The sequence below is a fragment of the Numenius arquata genome, chromosome 23, assembly GCF_964106895.1.
Source record: "Numenius arquata chromosome 23, bNumArq3.hap1.1, whole genome shotgun sequence".
NCBI classification, from domain to species: Eukaryota; Metazoa; Chordata; class Aves; order Charadriiformes; family Scolopacidae; genus Numenius; species Numenius arquata.
Window position 1 is genome coordinate 4,977,143 of NC_133598.1, and position 17,709 is coordinate 4,994,851.

General features: G+C 65.0%; 2 protein-coding genes across 3 annotated transcripts; one reads left to right on the forward strand and one right to left on the reverse strand.

Moving 5' to 3' along the window:
- Window positions 1-3,581: 3,581 nt before the first annotated feature.
- Window positions 3,582-8,856, forward strand: SAMD14 (sterile alpha motif domain containing 14). Its single transcript, XM_074162595.1, has 9 exons — window positions 3,582-3,621; window positions 5,648-5,805; window positions 6,033-6,291; window positions 6,391-6,478; window positions 6,861-6,935; window positions 7,020-7,176; window positions 7,750-7,863; window positions 7,958-8,113; window positions 8,701-8,856. Exons 1-9 carry the CDS (start codon window positions 3,582-3,584, stop codon window positions 8,854-8,856), a joined length of 1,203 nt encoding a protein of 400 aa, XP_074018696.1.
- Window positions 8,857-9,626: 770 nt separating this feature from the next.
- PDK2 (pyruvate dehydrogenase kinase 2) lies at window positions 9,627-17,023 on the reverse strand. 2 transcript variants are annotated; one of them, XM_074163096.1, is made up of 11 exons: window positions 16,888-17,023; window positions 15,117-15,258; window positions 13,777-13,848; window positions 13,318-13,502; window positions 12,384-12,473; window positions 11,998-12,075; window positions 11,821-11,897; window positions 11,630-11,728; window positions 11,385-11,507; window positions 10,518-10,631; window positions 9,627-10,410 (listed from the first exon to the last, which is right to left on the reverse strand). In XM_074163096.1, exons 1-11 carry the CDS (start codon window positions 17,003-17,005, stop codon window positions 10,270-10,272), a joined length of 1,239 nt encoding a protein of 412 aa, XP_074019197.1. In that variant the 5' UTR covers window positions 17,006-17,023; the 3' UTR covers window positions 9,627-10,269. The 2 variants fall into 2 exon arrangements, with proteins under 2 accessions (XP_074019197.1, XP_074019198.1); XM_074163097.1 differs by having other exon boundaries at window positions 9,629-10,410; window positions 11,400-11,507; window positions 16,888-17,005.
- Window positions 17,024-17,709: the final 686 nt, after the last annotated feature.

Genomic DNA, 17,709 nt, shown 5'->3' on the forward strand with positions numbered 1-17,709 from the left:
CCCCTGGACACAGAGCTGGCATCCCGGTTGGACACTGTGGGGAGGACAGGCAGAAATGCCCCCCCCCCCCTAAATTTGAGCCATACTGGGGAGCAAAGTGGGGGGTACACTGGAAGACCCCCCTGCACCCAGCTCCTACTCTTGGGACTCTCCTGGACCACCAGCTGGGGGCGGCCGGTTGCCTTTGGGCCCCCCCCCGCGGACTTGACCCCGACACCACAGTGAAGTGCCCCCCCTCGGGTTTGGTGCCCGGGACACCATGGACCTTCATCATGGAGGGGGGACCCCAAGTGCACCCCCTGGTGCCCCCTCCCCAGTGCCACCACCGCCGGGCTGGAGGGACCCCCTCAGCCTTTGCCAATCCCTGCAGCGGGCATGGGGAGGGGGGCACCAGCCCCACCGCACCCCCCCGGGGATGTGGGGGCTGCCCAGCATCCCACTGCAGGGGCACGGATGGGGGGTGCCCCCAGTGCCCCCCAGCACCTGCCACTACCCTCCCTGAGTCCAGGGCTTTCGCCTTCCCTGGGCAGAAGTGGGGGGGGACAGAGGCCGGTCCCCCTCCAGGGTGGGGGTGATGCTCTCACCCGCCCCCCCCCACTGTAAATACACCACCCCCACCCCCCAATAAATCACAGTATTTCTCTGGGGCTAGAACACCCCCCACCACTGGCCAACCCCAGCCGGGTCGGGGGGGTCCCTGCCCCTTGGCCCAGGGGGAACCCCTTTAGATTTTGTTTCTACTTTGCTCCCCCCCTCGCCCCCTCCCCGAAGTACCGAGTCTCCGACAGTAACTGGATGTGGGGGCAACTGGGAGCCAGAGCTGGTTATACTGGGAGGGGGAGGAGGGGGGCAAGCGGGAAGGGGGTGGGGAAAAGGGGGGTGGGGGGTGTCCGACTGGATTGGAGCCACTTTCGGGGGGAGGGGGAGGAAGTATTTAAGGGGGGGGGGGCGGGGAGCAAGAGCCCCGGGGGGGTGCTGGGGTTATTTAATCTCACACGTATACCTGTGGGTGTATATACTATATATATATGTACGTATGTATGTACTGGTCCTCGTTTTGTAACGCAGCGTCCGCGCGTCCCGCCATCCCCATAAACAACGGCCTCAGCGTCCCACCGCCCCTCCTTCTCCCGGCCGGCTGGGACCACTGGGGGCACTGGGAGGAGTGGGGGCATTGGGAGGAGTGGGAAGAATTGGGGGGCACTGGGAGGACTGGGACAAATTAGGGACACTGGGAGGACTGGGAAGTATTGGGGAAACTGGGAAGATTGGGTGCATTGGGAGGACTGGGAAGGATTGGGGAAACTGGGGGTATTGGGAGGAGTGGGAAGAATTGGGGGGGCATGGGGAGGAGTGAGAAGGATGGAAGGCACTGGGAGAAGTGGGAAGGGTTGGGGACACTGGGAGGACTGGGAAGGATTGGGGAAACTGGGAGGACTGGGAAGAATTGAGGAACACTGGCAGGAGTGGGAAGGCTGGGGGGTACTGGGAGGAGTGGGAAGGATTGGAGGGCACTGGGAGGAGTGGGAAGAATGTGGGGTACCAGGAGGACTGGGAAAGATTGGGGGACACTGGGAGGAGGAGGAAGGATTGGGGGGGACCTGGGAGAAATGGGAAGGCTGGGAGGCACTGGGAGAAGTGGGAAGGACTTGGGAAACTGGGAGGATTGGGAAGGATTAGGGATACTACGAGGAGTGGGAAGGATTGGGGGGCACTGGGAGGACTGGGAAGAATTGGGGACACCGGGAGGAGTGGGAGGACTGGGGGCATTGGGAGGACTGGGAAGGATTGGGGGGGACACTAGGAGGACTGGAAAGAACTGGGGACACTGGGACCCCAACCTATCTCCATGGGGCTATGGGAGGGCTGGGGGAGGCAGTGTGTGTGTGTGGGTGCGTATGCATGAAGCGGGGGGGGGGGCAAGGGGGGCGCGCATGGGGGTGGAGCCGTAACCCCCCCCCCACCCCGTGTGTGTGTGTCCCTTCCCCCCCAGTGTCCGTGCCCCCCCGTGTCCTCTTCCCCCCCCCCCCGTGTCCGTGTCCCCCCCCGGGGTGTCCGTCTCCCCCCCTAGAGTACGTGTGTGTCCCCCCCCTCGTGTGTCCCCCCCCCCCGGGAGCTGTCCGTTCAGCACCGCCGCCGCCTCCGGGACCGGCCGGGCCTGGGCCGAACCGAGCCGGGCGGGGCGGGGCGGTTGATCCCAGCCCCCCCTCCCCAACACACACACACACACACACACACACACACACACATCCCCCCCCTTCCCCCCCCCCCCCCCCCCCGGCCGCTTCCGGGTTCCTGTCCCCCCCCCGCGGCCCCCGGCCCGGCGGGGCGGCCCCGCTCCGCACCGCCCTCCGCTCGGCTCGGCCCGGCCCGGCGCTTCCCCGGCGCCCTCGGCCCGGCCCGGCGGCGGGAGGCGCCCAGGATGCCCGAGGAGCGCGGGTGAGTTTCGGGGGTGGGGGGGGGAGGACGACACACACCAGGGCGTAACCCCCGGGCAGCCCATCCATCGGTACAGCATCCCCGGTACAGCCCCATCCACCGGACAGCATCTCCGGTACAGCCCCACCCCCGGTACAGCATTCCCGGTACAGCCCCACCCCCGGTACAGCATCCCCGGTACAATCCCCCCATCCCCAGGTACAGCATCCCCGGTACAGCCCCATCCACTGGGTGGCATCCCCGCTACAACTCCCCCATCCCTCGGTACAACATCCCCGGTACAGCCCCACCCCCGGTACAGCATCCCGGGTACAATCCCCCCACCTCCGGTACATCCCCGTTCCCCGTTCAGCCCCACCCCCGGTGCAGCATCCCGAGTACAACCCCCCCACCTCCGGTACATCCCCGTTCCCCGTACAGCCCCACCCCCGGTAGAGCATCCCCGGTACGGCCCCGTACCCCGTACATCCCCTTTCCCCGGTAGAGCATCCCGGGTACAGCCAGCCCCCCCCCCCCACTCCCCCCGACGGTGCTGTCCCCTCCCGGTAAGGTCCTCGCCCCCTGCCCTGCGGCCCCCCCGCAGCCCAGCCCCCTCCCGGACCCCCCCAGCCCGCGCTGGTCCCGGTTCCCTAGGGGAAGGGAGGGGCTGAGAGAGAGCTGGGCTCGGATATCTGCCCCCCCCCCCCCCCCCCCCCGCAGCCCCCTACGATGCTGCCAAGGCATTATGTACCCCCCGCTTCCCCCCGAGCTGGAGACTCCCGAACCCCCGGGGGGGGGGATTTAACCCCTTTCCGGCTGCCCTGCAAAAAGCATCCCCAGTACCCCCCCAGCCTGCTCTTCCCCCACTGTCCCCACGTACCCCCAGTGGGGGGACGATATGTGCTGTGTCCTGCTCCCCCCCAAGTCCCTTCCCTCCTCCCCCCCCCCCCCCCCCCCAGCACTTCGAGGCTGAGGGCATAGGGATACTGGGATCACTGAGAGGGTGGGGGCACACACACACCCTTCCCACCCCCACTTGCAGAGGGTCTGGGTGCATTGGGGGCCGGATTCCCTTCCTGCTCCCCCTTGCCCCCCCCCCCCACTCGCCCAGCACGGGGTTCCCCCTCCCTGACTGTCCCCTCTGTCCCCAGCTCTGTCCCACCATGTCGGTCTCCAAACTGCAGGACACGGATGAGGTTTTCGGTGAGTCCCCCCTGGGGGCCCGTGGGGCGCAGAGCCACCCATGGGTGCTGCCCCGCGGGTCCCCCACCCTCCCTCAGTGTCCTCCTGCCTGCCAGTGGTGAGGGGGAGATCCCAGAAACGGGCTTGGGGACAACGTGTGCTAGGGGACACATGGGGCATGAAGCCATCTGCAGAGGGACATGTGTGGCACAGGGGACAGGGTGGCATGGGGACATGCATGGGGCACAGATATATGGGTATGGGGACATGCATGGGGCAGGGGGACACAGGGGACACAGGCATGTGGGTATGGGCACACAGAGGGTGATGGAGACATGGGGACACAGCAGGGGACACGGCCTGAAGCCACTCCCTGGGCCAGGGTTGGGATACAGGAGGCCACAGCAAGGCAGGGACATTGGAGTGGTCCCAGCCAGACCTTGGGCAAAGCTTCTTCCCCGCCCCGGGTGATGGGGACGCTCTGTCCTCGGGGACACCCCCACTGCTCCTCTGCCCATGCCGGGGCATCTCTTTGAACATTTCTCTCTGTCCCTCTGTCCCCTGTCCCACCCCACTGGGGTGCCCCATCCATCCATGTCCCCAATGCTCCCTTCTCCCATCTCCCCTGGGATCCCCTGCCCGTCCTTTGACTCTCCTGCCCCGTCCCTGTGTCCCGCTGTCCCTCTGTCCCCTCTCTACCTGGCTGGTCGTCTTCTCCTGACCGTCTGTCCACCTCTCCCTCCGATGCTCTCCCATCCTTCTCCCTGTCCCTAACTGGCCATTTGTCCCTCCATCTGTCTTCCTGTCCTTATCCATCCATCTGTCCCTCCATCTCCTCTACCTGGCCTTATCCCTCCCTCCCCGTCTCCCTGTCCCTACCTGTCCATCTGTCCATACCCCCATCTCCTTTTCCCTACCTGTGTATGTCTGTCCATCCATTCATCCATCCATCCATCCATCCATCCATCCATCCATCCATCCACCCATGTCTTCCCTCTCCCTACATGTCCATCTGTCATTCCATTCCTTCCTTGTGTCTCCTTGTCCCTACCTCTCCATTTGTCTATCCCTGTCCCCATCCCTCTATCCATCCCCATCTCCTTGTCTCCACCCATCTGTCCGTCCACCATCCCCTTTTCTTACCTACCTGTCCATCCATCCTTCCAACCATCCCTCCCTTGTATCTCCTTGTCCCTCCCTCTCCATTTGTTTACCCGTCTCCTTCTCCCTGTCCCCATCCATCCACATCTTCCTTCTCCCTGTCTGACCATCCATCCATCCATCCATCCATCCATATATATCTTCCCTCCCTATGTCTCCATCCATCCTTCCAACCATCCATCCCTTGTATCTCTTTGTCCCTAATTCTCCATTTGTCCATCCATCTCCTTCTCCCTGTCTCCATCCATCCATCCATCCATCCATCCCTCCCTCCATCCCCATCTTCCTTCTCCCTACCCATCCATCCCTCCCTCCCTCGTATCTCCTTGTCCCTACTTCTCCATTTGTCCATCCATCTCCTCCCTGTCTCCATCCATCCCCATCTTCCTTTTCCCTACCTATCTGTCCGTCTGTCCGTCCATCCATCCATCCATCCATCCATCCATCCATCCATCCATCCCCATCTTCCTTCCCTACATGTCCATCCACCCTTCCAACCACCCCTCCCTCGTATCTCCTTGTCCTTCTCTCTCCATTTGTTCATCCATCCCCATCTTCTTTCTGTCTGTCCTCCTGTCCATCCATCCATCCCCATCTTCCTTCCGCCTACCCGCCCATCCGTCCACCCACATCTTCCCTCCCTACCCATCCATACATCCATCCAACCACCCCTTCTTCATATCTCCTTGTCCCTACTTCTCTATTTGTCCATCCTTCTCCCTGTCTCCATCCATCCATCCATCCATCCATCCATCCATCCATCCATCCATCCATCCATCCACCTTTTCCTGCTCCCTACCTGTCTGTCCATCCATCCACTCCATCCTGCTCCCGTCTGTCCGTCTCTCTCTCTCTCTCTCTGCCCCGGTCTCTCTTTCACCCCCAGATTTTACCGCTGTGGTTCCAGAGACGCCGCGCCTGGACAGTAGCCTGCAGAAGGCCCGTGCCCGGCTCCTAGCCAAGGGCCGCCGCCACCGGCCCTCCCGCTCCCGCCTGCGAGACAGCGCCAGCTCCACCGAGGGTGACGAGGGGCCCGAGGCGGCGGTGAGCCCCGGGGGGGTGCTGCTGGGGGTGTGGGGGGGGACACACCACAGACCCAAGAGAAGGGTTTTGGAGGACCCCATGGCTGGGGTTAGGGAGGGGATGGGGGGACACCCCGGGAGGTTGCTACAAGGAGGGAACACCCCGGGGGGGCTACAAGGGTGGGACACCCCAGGGAGGGCTACAGGGGTTTGACAGACCCCCCCCCCTCCATGCCGTGTGCCCTCCAGGGAGTGGAGGGCGATGGCGGCCCCCCGGCCCCCTCACCCTTCTCCCACAGCGCCGAGTTCTCCTTCGAGGCGGGGGCGGTGCAGCGGGTGCTGGGGGACCCCCTGGCCCCCTCGTCCCCCCTCAGCCGCTACCAGCCCCTCACCAACGCCTCGTCCCAGGAGGGGCTGGCGGGCACCCCCTCGCCCAAGTCCTGCCACAGCTCCGACAGCTCGCCTGGCTTTGCCCGCCGCGATGCCCGGCCCCAGCGGCACAGCGAAGGTGAGCCCCCTCTTCCTCCCCCTGACCCCCCCTGAGGCATGCAGGAACCTGGCACCCATGTAGGGGGCAGTGGGTGACACCCCTGTCCTTGTCCTGCAGATGATAGCCGGGACATGAGCCCCCCCGAGCCGGCCAGCCCCACCGTGGGGCTCGATAAGAAAACGAGGAGGAAGTTCTTGGATTTGGGGTGAGACCTGGCCCTGGAGGGAGGAAATGGAGGGGGGGGGGGGGGGGGGAACGGACAAACAGATGGAGAGGTGCAATGGAAAGATGTGGGAATAGATGGAGATGCCTGGAGGTGAAGGGATGCAGGGATGGAGGGAGGGATGGAGGAAGGGATGGATGTAGAGATGGAGGGAGGGATGGAGGATGGGATGCAGGGATGGAGGGAGGGGTGTGCAGATGAAGGGAGGGATGGAGAAGGAGGCTCTAAAGGTGATGGAGGTGTCTGAGGATGGATGGATGGATGGATGGATGGATGGATGGATGGATGGGAGGCTAGGGGCCGTGGGGGTGGCACGGCCATCAGGACACCTCACTCCCCACCGACCCACCTCCATCCCACCCAGGGTGACCCTGCGCCGAGCATCCTCCAGCAAGAGCCGGAAGGAGAAGGGCAGCAACCGCCTGTCCATGGGCAGCAGGTGAGGGACACCCCCGCCCCTGCCCCAGGCATGGTGGGGCTGTAGGGGGACAATCCAGGGGCCCTAACGCAGCTCTGTCCCCAGGGAGGCAGCAGAGGGTCCTGGCCGCCCCTCGGGGTCCCCCTTCCTGCCCTTCTCCTGGTTCTCGGATGGTGCGAGGGGCTCAGCTTCCCCTGGCTCCGCGTCTCCTGCCGGCTCCCCCCGGCACGAGGGGCTCAGCCCTGCCAAATCTGCCTCCCAGGTCAGTGCCCGGGAATGGGGGGCTCCTGGCCCTGGGGGTGGGCAGCTATAGGGGAAGGTATGAGAGCCCTATAGGGCCAGGGTGCCATAGGGAAGGAGGGTGGTGGGCCTATGAGTTAGGTAGCTACAGAAGAGGTCAAAGCCCCTTAGGTTTGGGTAGCTATGGAGACAGCAGACAAAGCCCCATAGGGTCAAGATAACTATGAGGGGGCTTCAAAGCCCCATAGAGTTGGGCAACCAGAAGGAGAGGGATCAAAGCCCCCTAGGGTTGGGCAACCAGAAGGAGATGGATCAAAGCCCCATAGGGTCAAGACAGCTATAGGGGATGGGGTCAAAGCTCTATAGAGTCAAGATAACTATGAGGGGGGGTTCAAAGCCCCATGGAGTTGGGCAACCAGGAGAGGGATCAAAGCCCCATAGGGTCAAGACGGCTTTAGGAGGGATCAAAGCCCCACAGGGGCTGGTAGCCCTATAGGAAGGATGGCTATAGGGGGAAGGACAGCTACAGGGGGGGATCCAGGCTGCTCTGGGGACAGTGGGGCCAGCCCTGCCCTCACCCCTCCCGCTGCCCCAGGACTCAACGCTGAGCGAGGACTCCCCACCGCCCAGCGCCAGCCCACGCCTGCCCGGCCCCATGGCGACCAAGTACTCCTACCCCTACCACACCCTGTCACAGTCCTCGGACGAGGTGAGACCCACAGGGGACGCAAGGTCAGGTCCGTCCCCCCCCCGCCTCAGGTGCTGTGGGGACCCCTCGTTAACACCCAGTCCCCTGTGCCCAGTTTCTGGATGAGCCCCTCGGCGCAGCTGCAGGCTGGACGTGCCATCAGGTGGGACAGTGGCTGGAGAGCCTCAACCTGGAGCAGTACGTGGAGGAGTTCTCGGCCCACGGTGTCGATGGACCTCGGCTGCTGCACCTTGATGGTGCCAAGCTCAAGGTATGGTGCTGGGGGGGCTCTTCTGCTGGGGTTCAGGGGGGTCCAGGTACCCCAACAGGCTCAGCTTGTAGGACAAGAGGTTCTAGATACCCCAAACGGGATGCTTCAAGGGGTAGGAGGTCTGGGCACGTTCTAGGTATCCCAACAGGGTGCTCTGTGTAACAGCTCTGGGAGGGTTCTAGGTATCCCAATGGACTCATCACTGGACAACAGGCTCCAGGTACTCCAACAGGAAGCTCTATGGGGTAGGAGGTCTGTGTGGGTTCTAGGTACCCCAATGGGCTCATCACAGGGTACCTTAAACTTCTTGTCCTAATTGGCTGCTCCACGGGGCAGGAGATCAGGGGGAGGTTCCAGGTATTCCAATGGAGGAGTCGAGGAGGAGGATGGGAAGTTCTAGGTACCCCAAGAGCCTGGTGAATGGGGGGTGTAGGCATCTCAGTGGGATGATCCTGAGAGACAGCCAGTGCAGGGGGGGGGTCTAGGTACCCCAAGGGGCTGGTCCATGGGGCAGGGGGGGTGCTGGTGCCCCAAGGCCATGGGGAGGTTGGGGTGTTCCCGTTGGCAGCGCCCGGCTGTGCCGGCAGGCGCTGGGGGTGGGCAGCTCTCAGGACCGTGCCGTGCTGAAGAGGAAGCTGAAGGAGCTGAGCCTGGCCGTGGAGAAAGAGCGCAAGGCCCAGGAGAAGGCGGAGAAGCAGCGGGAGAAGCAGAAGAAGAAGGACCAGGAGCAGCGGCGGAGCTAAAGGGGGGGGCCGGGAGCGCCCCTGCATCCCCTCCCCACCCACAGCCCCCTGGGACACCCCGGGGGGGCACCCAGCTTCGGCACGGGACAAGCCGCCGTGGCCAAGGGACGGCGGTGCCAGGCTGAGACGAGCACGGAGTGGCACATGTCCCCCCCTCTCCTCCAGCCGCCCCCTCCCCGCTGCACCCCTGCACCCCACGGGCACGGTCTGGGCCCCCCCATGGGCCCCTTTTCCGGATGCAAATGGCACGTTAGACCCCCCCCTGCCTCCTGTCAACCCCCCAACCCTGAGGGGGTCACAGCCACCCCCCTCACCTCGGCCCACCCCCCCCCCGGCACGGTGTGGCACCAGCCGAGGACAGTGCATGGCCTGACCCCCCCAGACACACACACACCCCCAAATCAGGGTTTGGGGAGTGAATGCTGCCCCCCCCAGCCCCAAATACAGCACCCCGGGGGACACCCCAGGAAATAAAAGGGTATCAAGGGCCAGTGCAAACCAGTGCAACCAGTGTGAGCCTGACTGGGATGGGGTGGGGAGAGCTCAGTGCTGGGGTGGGGGGCAACCTGAGTGGGGGGACAATGCTCAGGACCTGTGTCCCCAGGTGCCACCCTGTGACTGTGCCCAGGGTGGTGTGACACAGCAGCCCCTCCCAAGCCCGGGTGGCCCCAGGGTGGGTAAACTGAGGCATGGAGGGGGCACAGTGATCCACTTCGGGGGGGTGAAAAGCAGGGGGTGCTTCCCGAGACCCCAAAACACCACACCAGGAGCTCAGTCAACATCCAATTTACTGACAGCGGGGGGGTTTGGGGAGAGGTTCCTGGGGAGGTCGGGGGGAGGTTCCCGGGGGGGGTCAGATCATGGATGGGGAACCCACCTCTGGGGGGTGGTGGTGCAGGAGGTGCGGGAGGGGGGGCACACGCAGGTGAGAACAACTCAGTAGTGCAATACCAGGGACAACGCAGGGAGCTGGTGGGGGGGTGTCTCAGGACCAGTCCCTCCACCCTGTCAGGGCTGGGGGGAGTGCAGGGAGGTGCTACTGGTCATACTGGGGAAGGACCAGTCCCTTGCTACCCCTGGGGTGGGTGCCATGGTTGAGGGGGGACACGCAACGGGGGCTCTATCCCCTCCACGCCACTCCAACGCCACCCCCAGCTACGTACCTAAGTGCCACCAAGGCGGGGGGGGGGGGGGGTGCTGGGACCCCCCACCCCACTGGGACCCCCCCCACCCTCACATTTCACACGCTTCCTGGTGAGCCCGCGGCAGCAGGATGCAGAACGGGGATGCTAAAACATCACACCGGCATCAAACACCACCCTGGGGTGATGGGGGACACCCAGGGCTGGGGGTCCCAGGGGCTATTGACAGCCTTGGGGGGGGGTCAGCAAGCCCCCCGGGGTTTTAGTGGCCCTAGGGGACACGGTAAGTGGAGGTGTTCTTGGGCTCGGTGCTGGGGACACACCAGTCCCCTGCCTCCTGGCTGGCCTGGTAGTGCCGCCACGCCGACTTGTTGTAGACCGGCAACCGCTCCACCGAGTCCGTGGACAGGGCCTGTGGGAGACACAGGGGGGGGCTGGGGAGGGCCCTACGACACCCACCCCCCCCCCCCCAGGAGGCTACAGACCCCTCTCACCCCATTCTGGGGAGGAAAGACCCACCTTTAGGTAGATGACAGCGTCGGTGCCGAAGCCCTCCATGGAGAAGAGCTGCAGGTCCCCCTGGAAGTACTTGGCGTAGAGGCGGGAGATGGGCAAGCCGTAGCCAAAGCCGGCCTGGGGGGGATAGAATATGTGATGGGGGGGTCCCCAGTCTGGGGGTTGGCACCTTCAGGGGACCCCAAGCCTCCCCAGGCCTCCCCAAGTAGCGCCACATGCACCCACAAGCACCCATGTGCCACCTCCAGTGGTCACCACACCACTCTCAAACCTCCCCAGGCACACCCAAACGTTCCCATGCCATCCCAAAGTGTCCCCACGTCACACCCAAGTGTCCCCACGTCACACCCAAGTGTCCCCACACCACTCCATGTCACACCCAAGCACACCTAAGTGTCCCCATGCCACTCCCAGGCATCCCAAAATATCCCCAAGCCACTCCTAGACACTCCCAAATTGCTCCTAAGCAGCCCCTAAATGTCCCCAAAAGTCCCCATGCCAAGCCCAAACCTCCCCACGCCACCCTAGGCATCCCCAAATCCCCCCATGCCAGTCCCAAAGCTCCCCCACAACGCTCCGGCCACCCTGAAATGTCCCCTCGCCATGCCCAGGCATTCCCAGAATATCCCCAAGCCACCTATAAATGTCCCCAAAAGTCCCCATGCCAAGCCCAAACCTTCCCATGCCACCCCAAGCACCCCCAAACCTCCCCATGCTACCCCCAAAGTACCTCCACGCCACTCTAGCTGCCCTCAAGTGTCTCCACACCACCCCCAGGCACCCCCAAACGTCCCCAAGCCCCCTCCAGCAACCCACCCACGCCCTGTCCCCCACCCCCCAGGACCGTGTGGGGGTCCCTGTGCCACCTACCAGGGGGGCACCTACCAGGGGGGTCCCCCCGGTGCCCAGCTGTGGGGTGGGAGCGGTGGAGTACATGTAGCTGAAGAGACGCTCGATCTTCCGCAGGGGGACACCCATGCCCCGGTCACTCATCTGCAAGACACGGTGAGGGGTGACAATCCCACGCCTAGACCACCCCTCCCACTAAGTGTCACCCATGCTGGGCTCGGGGACCACCCCCCCCCCCGGGATGGAGCCAGTGGTCCCTTACGCACCTTGATGGAGAGGTCCTCCTGGCCCAGGGCCACCATCACCTTGATGGCCGGCAGGCGCGGGCTGTTCTCGTGGCTCTCCACGGTGGCTCGCATGGCGTTCTGCGGGCAAGGAGCCAGCTGAGGTTTAGGGAAGACCCCCCCACAACCTCCCTCTTGTCCCCCCCAACCCCAAAGACCAGGGCTGGGGTTACCTTGAAGAGCTCGAAGAGCATGTGGTAGAGGTGGGAGGGGACGTAGACAATGCTGATGGGCTGCTGGGAGTTGCTCGCTGCAGGGAGGAGGAGCCATCAGCTTCATCACCATCCCCTGAACCCCAAACAAGCCACCGGAGAATCCCCCCACCCCCCTTCATGGCCCCCCAGCCTCACCGTTCACCTCCTCGATCTCCAGGTCGGGTGAGGACATGTAGTACTTGTCACACAGGAGCTTGGCCATGTTGTAGGCATCTGGGAGGGGGAGACAGAGGGGTCACCACCCCCAGCACAGAGGTGGGGGGGGAGAATTTGGGGGTGCCCTTCCCCCCGCCTAATTCCTACAGATCCAGGAAGATTTTGGGGTCCTCTGAAGTCACCCCAAAGTACAGGGGACCATGGACATCTTGGCTGAGGCCCACCCAAACTCATGACACGTGGCTCCCAAACAGGCAGATCCTGGGGTGGGGGGGTGGAAGATCGGGGGGACCTTCAGCTACCCGCCTCCCCCCTCTCAATTCTTGCCCCCCCGTGGGGGTGGGACCCCCCCGGTCCCCACGGACCTCTCACCACGTTGGCCACGCTGCAGTGGGGGTCGATGCTCCCGATGTGCTTGGGGTGTGCAGGGTTGGTGCTGCCGTCGAAGAGCAGCGCTGGGGAGGGGATGTGGGGGGGGTGTGAGCAGCTGCCCCCATCCCAGCCCCAGAGACACCCAGGGTCACCCTCATGCCCCCCCCCCCCCCAGGCTGAGCCCAAGGCTGGGCTTACTGCCCCTCCTGGGGCTGGGGGGGAGGGTGAAAGGGGACATACGGGACTGGGAGGGGACATATGGGGACAGGATGGGGGGGGCATCTGAGGGCAGGGAGGTGCCTGGAGCAGGCAGGGCACAGGGGGGGCGCTGAGGCTTGGGGGGGCTCTGGTCTGGGACATGCCCTGGGGAAGAGCTGGGCCTGATGAGGCTGCTTGGGGCAGGATCCCTGGGTTTGGGGGGGACACTTGGGGCAGGAGCCCTGGAGCTGGGGGATGCTCTGGGGGGGTTTGGAGGGATGCCTCGGGCTGGCGGGGATACTTGGGGCAGGGGGGTGCCAGGGACAGGGGGACCCCCAGGATACTCAGGGCTGGAAGGGATGCTCAGGGCTAATGGGGACACTCGGGGCAGGGGGGTGCCAGGGACAGGGGGACCCCCAAGGATGCTCAGGGCTGATGGGGACACTTGGGGCAGGGGGGACCCCCAGGGTTGATGGGGACACTCGGGGCAGGGGGATGCCAGGGACAGGGGGACCCCCAAGGACGCTCAGGGCTGATGGGGACACTCGGGGCAGGGGGGTGCCGGGGCAGGGGGGACCCCCAGGGCTGATGGGGACACTCGGGGCAGGGGGATGTCAGGGACAGGGGGACCCCCAAGGATGCTCAGGGCTGGCAGGGATGCTCAGGGCTGATGGGGACACTCGGGGCAGGGGGGTGCAGAGGCAAGGGGCCCCCCCCGGGGCCGCTCACTGTGCTGGTTGATGAGCATGCGGATGGAGATGCGGCTCAGGTAGAAGCGGTCGAGGAAGTACTGGATGTTCTGGTTGGAGACGGGGTCGTCCCCGTAGGCCTCCTTGTACTCGATGACCCCCTGTGCCATGGTGGGTACCACGTCGTTGTGCCGGTTCCGGATGGTGACCAGGGCGTCCGTGAACCTGGTGAGGAGAAGGGAATGGAGTTGGGGGACACCTGGTCCAGGCAGAGCCCCGATCCAGGCTGGGTTTCCCCAGGAGCTGGTGGCACTGGGGAAAACCCGGAGCAGAGTCCGGTGGCACCAGGACACTCAGGGCACAATGGGGTGGGGGGCAGTTTGGGGATGATACAGGGTGCATGTGACAACAGCTCCCACCAGTGTGGGTCTGGGAGGAGGTGACACCCCAATATTGGTGACAAGGGGTGTCATGGACATGCTGTCACCCCCCAACTTACTGTCCAAGGGTGGCCTGGTCCTCAGGGTCCCTGTCGAGGAACTCCATGATGTCCAGCAGGCTCTGGACGTACCTGGGGAAGGAGCCGGTTACCCCCCACCTGGTGTGTCCCCCCAAAGAGAGGGGACACCCCAGGAACCCCACACCAGGGTGGCACAGGGTACCCTGGGGCTCTGCCCCACACAGGGAGAGTGGCTCAGCACCCCCTCAACCAGGAACCCCCCCCCAAAAAGCTGCTGCCCCATGAAACCACCCTGTGCTTGGGTGGGGGGAAAGCTTGTCCCACCCCCATGCTGGCACGGTGGCCCTTGGGGATACTTGGGGACAGCGGCCCCTCTGATGGGGTGGGGGGGCATGTGGGTCACTGCCATCTGGGGTGTCATCCCCCCCCGGCCCCTGTCCCGAGGGCTGTGGGAGGGTCGTGTGGTCGGATCCTGCTGGCCGGTGGCGCTGGCAGGGACTGGGGACACTGCACAAACAACTCGTCACGTGGTGGCACTGGGAGAAGGTTCACGCTGCCTGGGCTGGCAGGGGACAGCACTTAAAGGGACACCCAGACACCCCCCCCCCACCCCCCCAAGGACATGGACCCCCAGTCACCAGGGCTGGCTCGGCCCTTTTTGGGGGCAGGACTTGGGGGTGGCACTGGTGACCCCCCAGTGGCTGGAGACACCCCGCTGGCACGGGGGTGTCCCCAAAGGGCCTGCAGCTCTTGTCACCCAAGGGTATGGCATGGCACCAGCTGGGTGGCCCTGCCAGCCACTTGTCCCTGTGTGCCCCCATCCCCCCCCCGGCAGCTCCCTCTGGACCTGCTGGGGAGGACAGTCGGTGGCAGCGGTGGGACACACGGTGGTGGTGGGACCTGCGGTGACAGCGGGATCCCCCTGAGCAACGGCGGTGGCAGGAGCCATGGTGGCAAAGGGAGATGTGCAGGTGACAGTGGTGGGACCAACGGTGGCACCCAGGTGGGTGGCAGTTGTGGGACCCCTCTAGGTGACCAACGGTGGGACCTGTGGCAGTGGGACCCCTGGCAGCAGGACCTGTGGCAGCAGCAGGACCCACACAAGCGCTAGTGGTGGGACCCCCATAAGCAACAACGGTGGGACCTGTGGTGGCAGCAGGACCCGTGGTGACAGCAGGACCCACACAAGTACCAATGGTGGGACCCCCATGAGCTACAACGCTGGGACCCCCGGCAGCAGGACCCGTGGTGGCAGCAGGACCCATACAGATGACGGTGGTGGCACCTCCACACCCAATGCTGGGTGGGACCGGCTGGACCCATGGTGGGAGCAGGACCCCCGATGGCAGTGGGCCCCCCACAGACCCCCCCAGTCTCACCAGCTCTGGACCAGCTGGACGGAGGGGGTGCGCAGGACACGGTCGGGCAGGAGGTTGATCTCCTTCATGATGTTGGAGAGGCGGACGGGCAGCTCCTGGCGCAGGAAGGCAAAGGAGGTCTTCTCACAGGCATTGCTGGAGCCTGGCGGGGGAGGACAGGACACATGGGATGAGCCCCCGGCCCCCAATTGACACCCTCAACCCCAGGGCTGGCTTCACTCCTGCTCCTCTGCTGGTGGAAACTGGGAGAACTGGAGCAGAGAAGGCAGGAGCAGATCCTCCTCCAGGACCCTGGAGGGGCTGGGAGGGCTGGGGAGGGGGGGATAGGTTGGGTTCCCAGTATAGCCCAGTACAACCCAGACTGGGGCTTGAAGCCCCCCCACCCTGAGAGCGATTTGGAGGGGAGAAGGACCTGGGCCACCATCAGAGCTGGGGACACCCAAGCCAGACCCTCAGCCTGGTGGCACCGGGGTGCGGAGAACCTCTGCCACGGGAACACACCAAAGTGTCCCCAAGACAGGGACGTCCCCAACCAGGAGCCAGCGTCCAGCAAGGTGGGGGGGGAGAGCTGCCCCCAAACCCCAGGAGGGGCACATCCCTGGGGACAAGGGACACAGGACGGTGCTGAAACGTGAAGAGGACTAGAGGGGGGGTCCTGGTGCTGGTGGGACGGGGCAGAACCGGGGGGGGGAGGGGGGGGACGGGACCCCCAGGGCGCAGCCGCCAGCCTCGGCCCAGGATGGCACGGAGGGGACACGGGTAAATATAGCAGTGACATTAAAAACTCTACGGGGGGGGGGGGGGGGGGAGGCGAAGCGGGGGCCGGGACAGGTGACAGCGATGGGTGGGGGCATCTCCACCTCCCTGGCCTATTTGCCCGGGGGGGGACGACCTGTGTCACCCACCCTGGGGGTGCTGGGGGGCCAGGTGGGTATTTACCTGCCTGTTGGGGGGAGACACACTGGGGGGGTGCAGGGACCCCCCCTGGATGGGGGTCCCCCACACGGGATTATTTACCCAGAGGGGGCAGGAGGTACTCACGGGCGGTTATTTACCCCGGGGGGGGGTATTTACCTGATAGGGGCAAAAGATACCTTATGGGGGTATCTACCCAGGGTTTATTTACCCAGAGGGGGACGGGGGGGCACATCCACCCAGCCATTCCCCAGAGCGGGTATTTACCCAGGTCATTACTTGCCCGCAGGGGGTGACACCCCGCTGTGGGTGGTTAGGGGGGGGGGGGGGGGGCAAATGGGAAATTCCGCCCCCCCCGGAGCAGGTGCATGTCAAAACACCATGATCCCAGCTCCACTTATTTACCCGGGAGCGGGTATTTCCGGGCAGGGGAGGGCGAGAAAAGATATTTACCCGGGCCAAGGAACACCTTGGGGGTAACCCCCCCCCCCAAGAAATTAATAACCATATAATTTGGGGGGGAGGGGGGTATAGTTACCCAGGCCCAGACACCCACTGGACCAGTTCCCTCCCCGAGGACGACCCCCGACGACCCCTCCCCACCCGGGTATTTATTTTCTGGCGGGTGGGGGTGGGGGGAGGTATTTCCCGCAGGGGGGGGCAAGGGGGGAGGGTAGACGGAGGTCCCTCCCCGGAGCACCGCCCCCAGACGGAATATTTACGGCGGAGGGGGGGGTATTTCCCCGCACCGGGTGTATTCCGGGAGGAAAGGGGGGGGTGTCTCTCCCCCTTGGGGTACCCACCCGGTGGAAAAGGGGAGGGGGGTCGCGGGGAGGGGGGGAAGGGGGGTATTTACCGAAGTCCAGGAACTGCTTCATGGAGAGCGGCGACGGCGAGAACTTGCTGAAGTGCTCGATGTAGGTGGGGACGCCGGCCAGCGCCGCCCGCTTGCCCAGCCATCGTAGTAGCCTCATGGCGACCCCCGCCCGCCCCGGCCCGGCCCGGCGCCCCCCCCCACCGACCCCCGCCGCGCCAGGCCCCGCCCACCTCCGCGCTAGTCCCCGCCCACCGCCGCGCACAAACAACCCGCCGCGCCGCCAATCGCCGCCCGCCCTGCCGCCGGCCCCGCCCCTCCCAGCGCTAACCACGCCCCTCACGTTAACTCCACCCCCTGAGGGCGGGGAGAACCCGCCCCCTCGGCGCTGGCCACGCCCACCGGCTGTAACCCTTTCTAGCCCGCAGCGGACCCGCCGGGCTTAACCCCTTACAGCCCGGGGCGCCCCGATATCCCTTCCCGGGGCGGGGGGGGGGGGGCTGAGCCCTCCCCAGCTCCGGCATCACCCCCCCACCCCGCTGGGGTATTACCCTCCAATATCCCTGCCCACCTGGGACATTTTCCACCCCAAAACCTGCCTAGGTTATCATTCGCCCCCCCCCCCAGCACCCCCTACTGCCCAGGGTTCCCCACCCCCGCAAAAAAACCCCAACCCCATCCCACCAAGCCTGCACCCCCCATCATGCTGTTGGTGAGGAGACGGAGGAGACAAGAGGTTACAAATCCCAGAGCGAGGCTTTATTGGGCCCCAGCAAGGAGAGGAGGGGGGAGAGGGGGTGAGAGGGGCTGGGGGGTGTGGGGACCCCCCCCCCCCCCCCCAGTCCCCAGTACCGATCGGGCTCC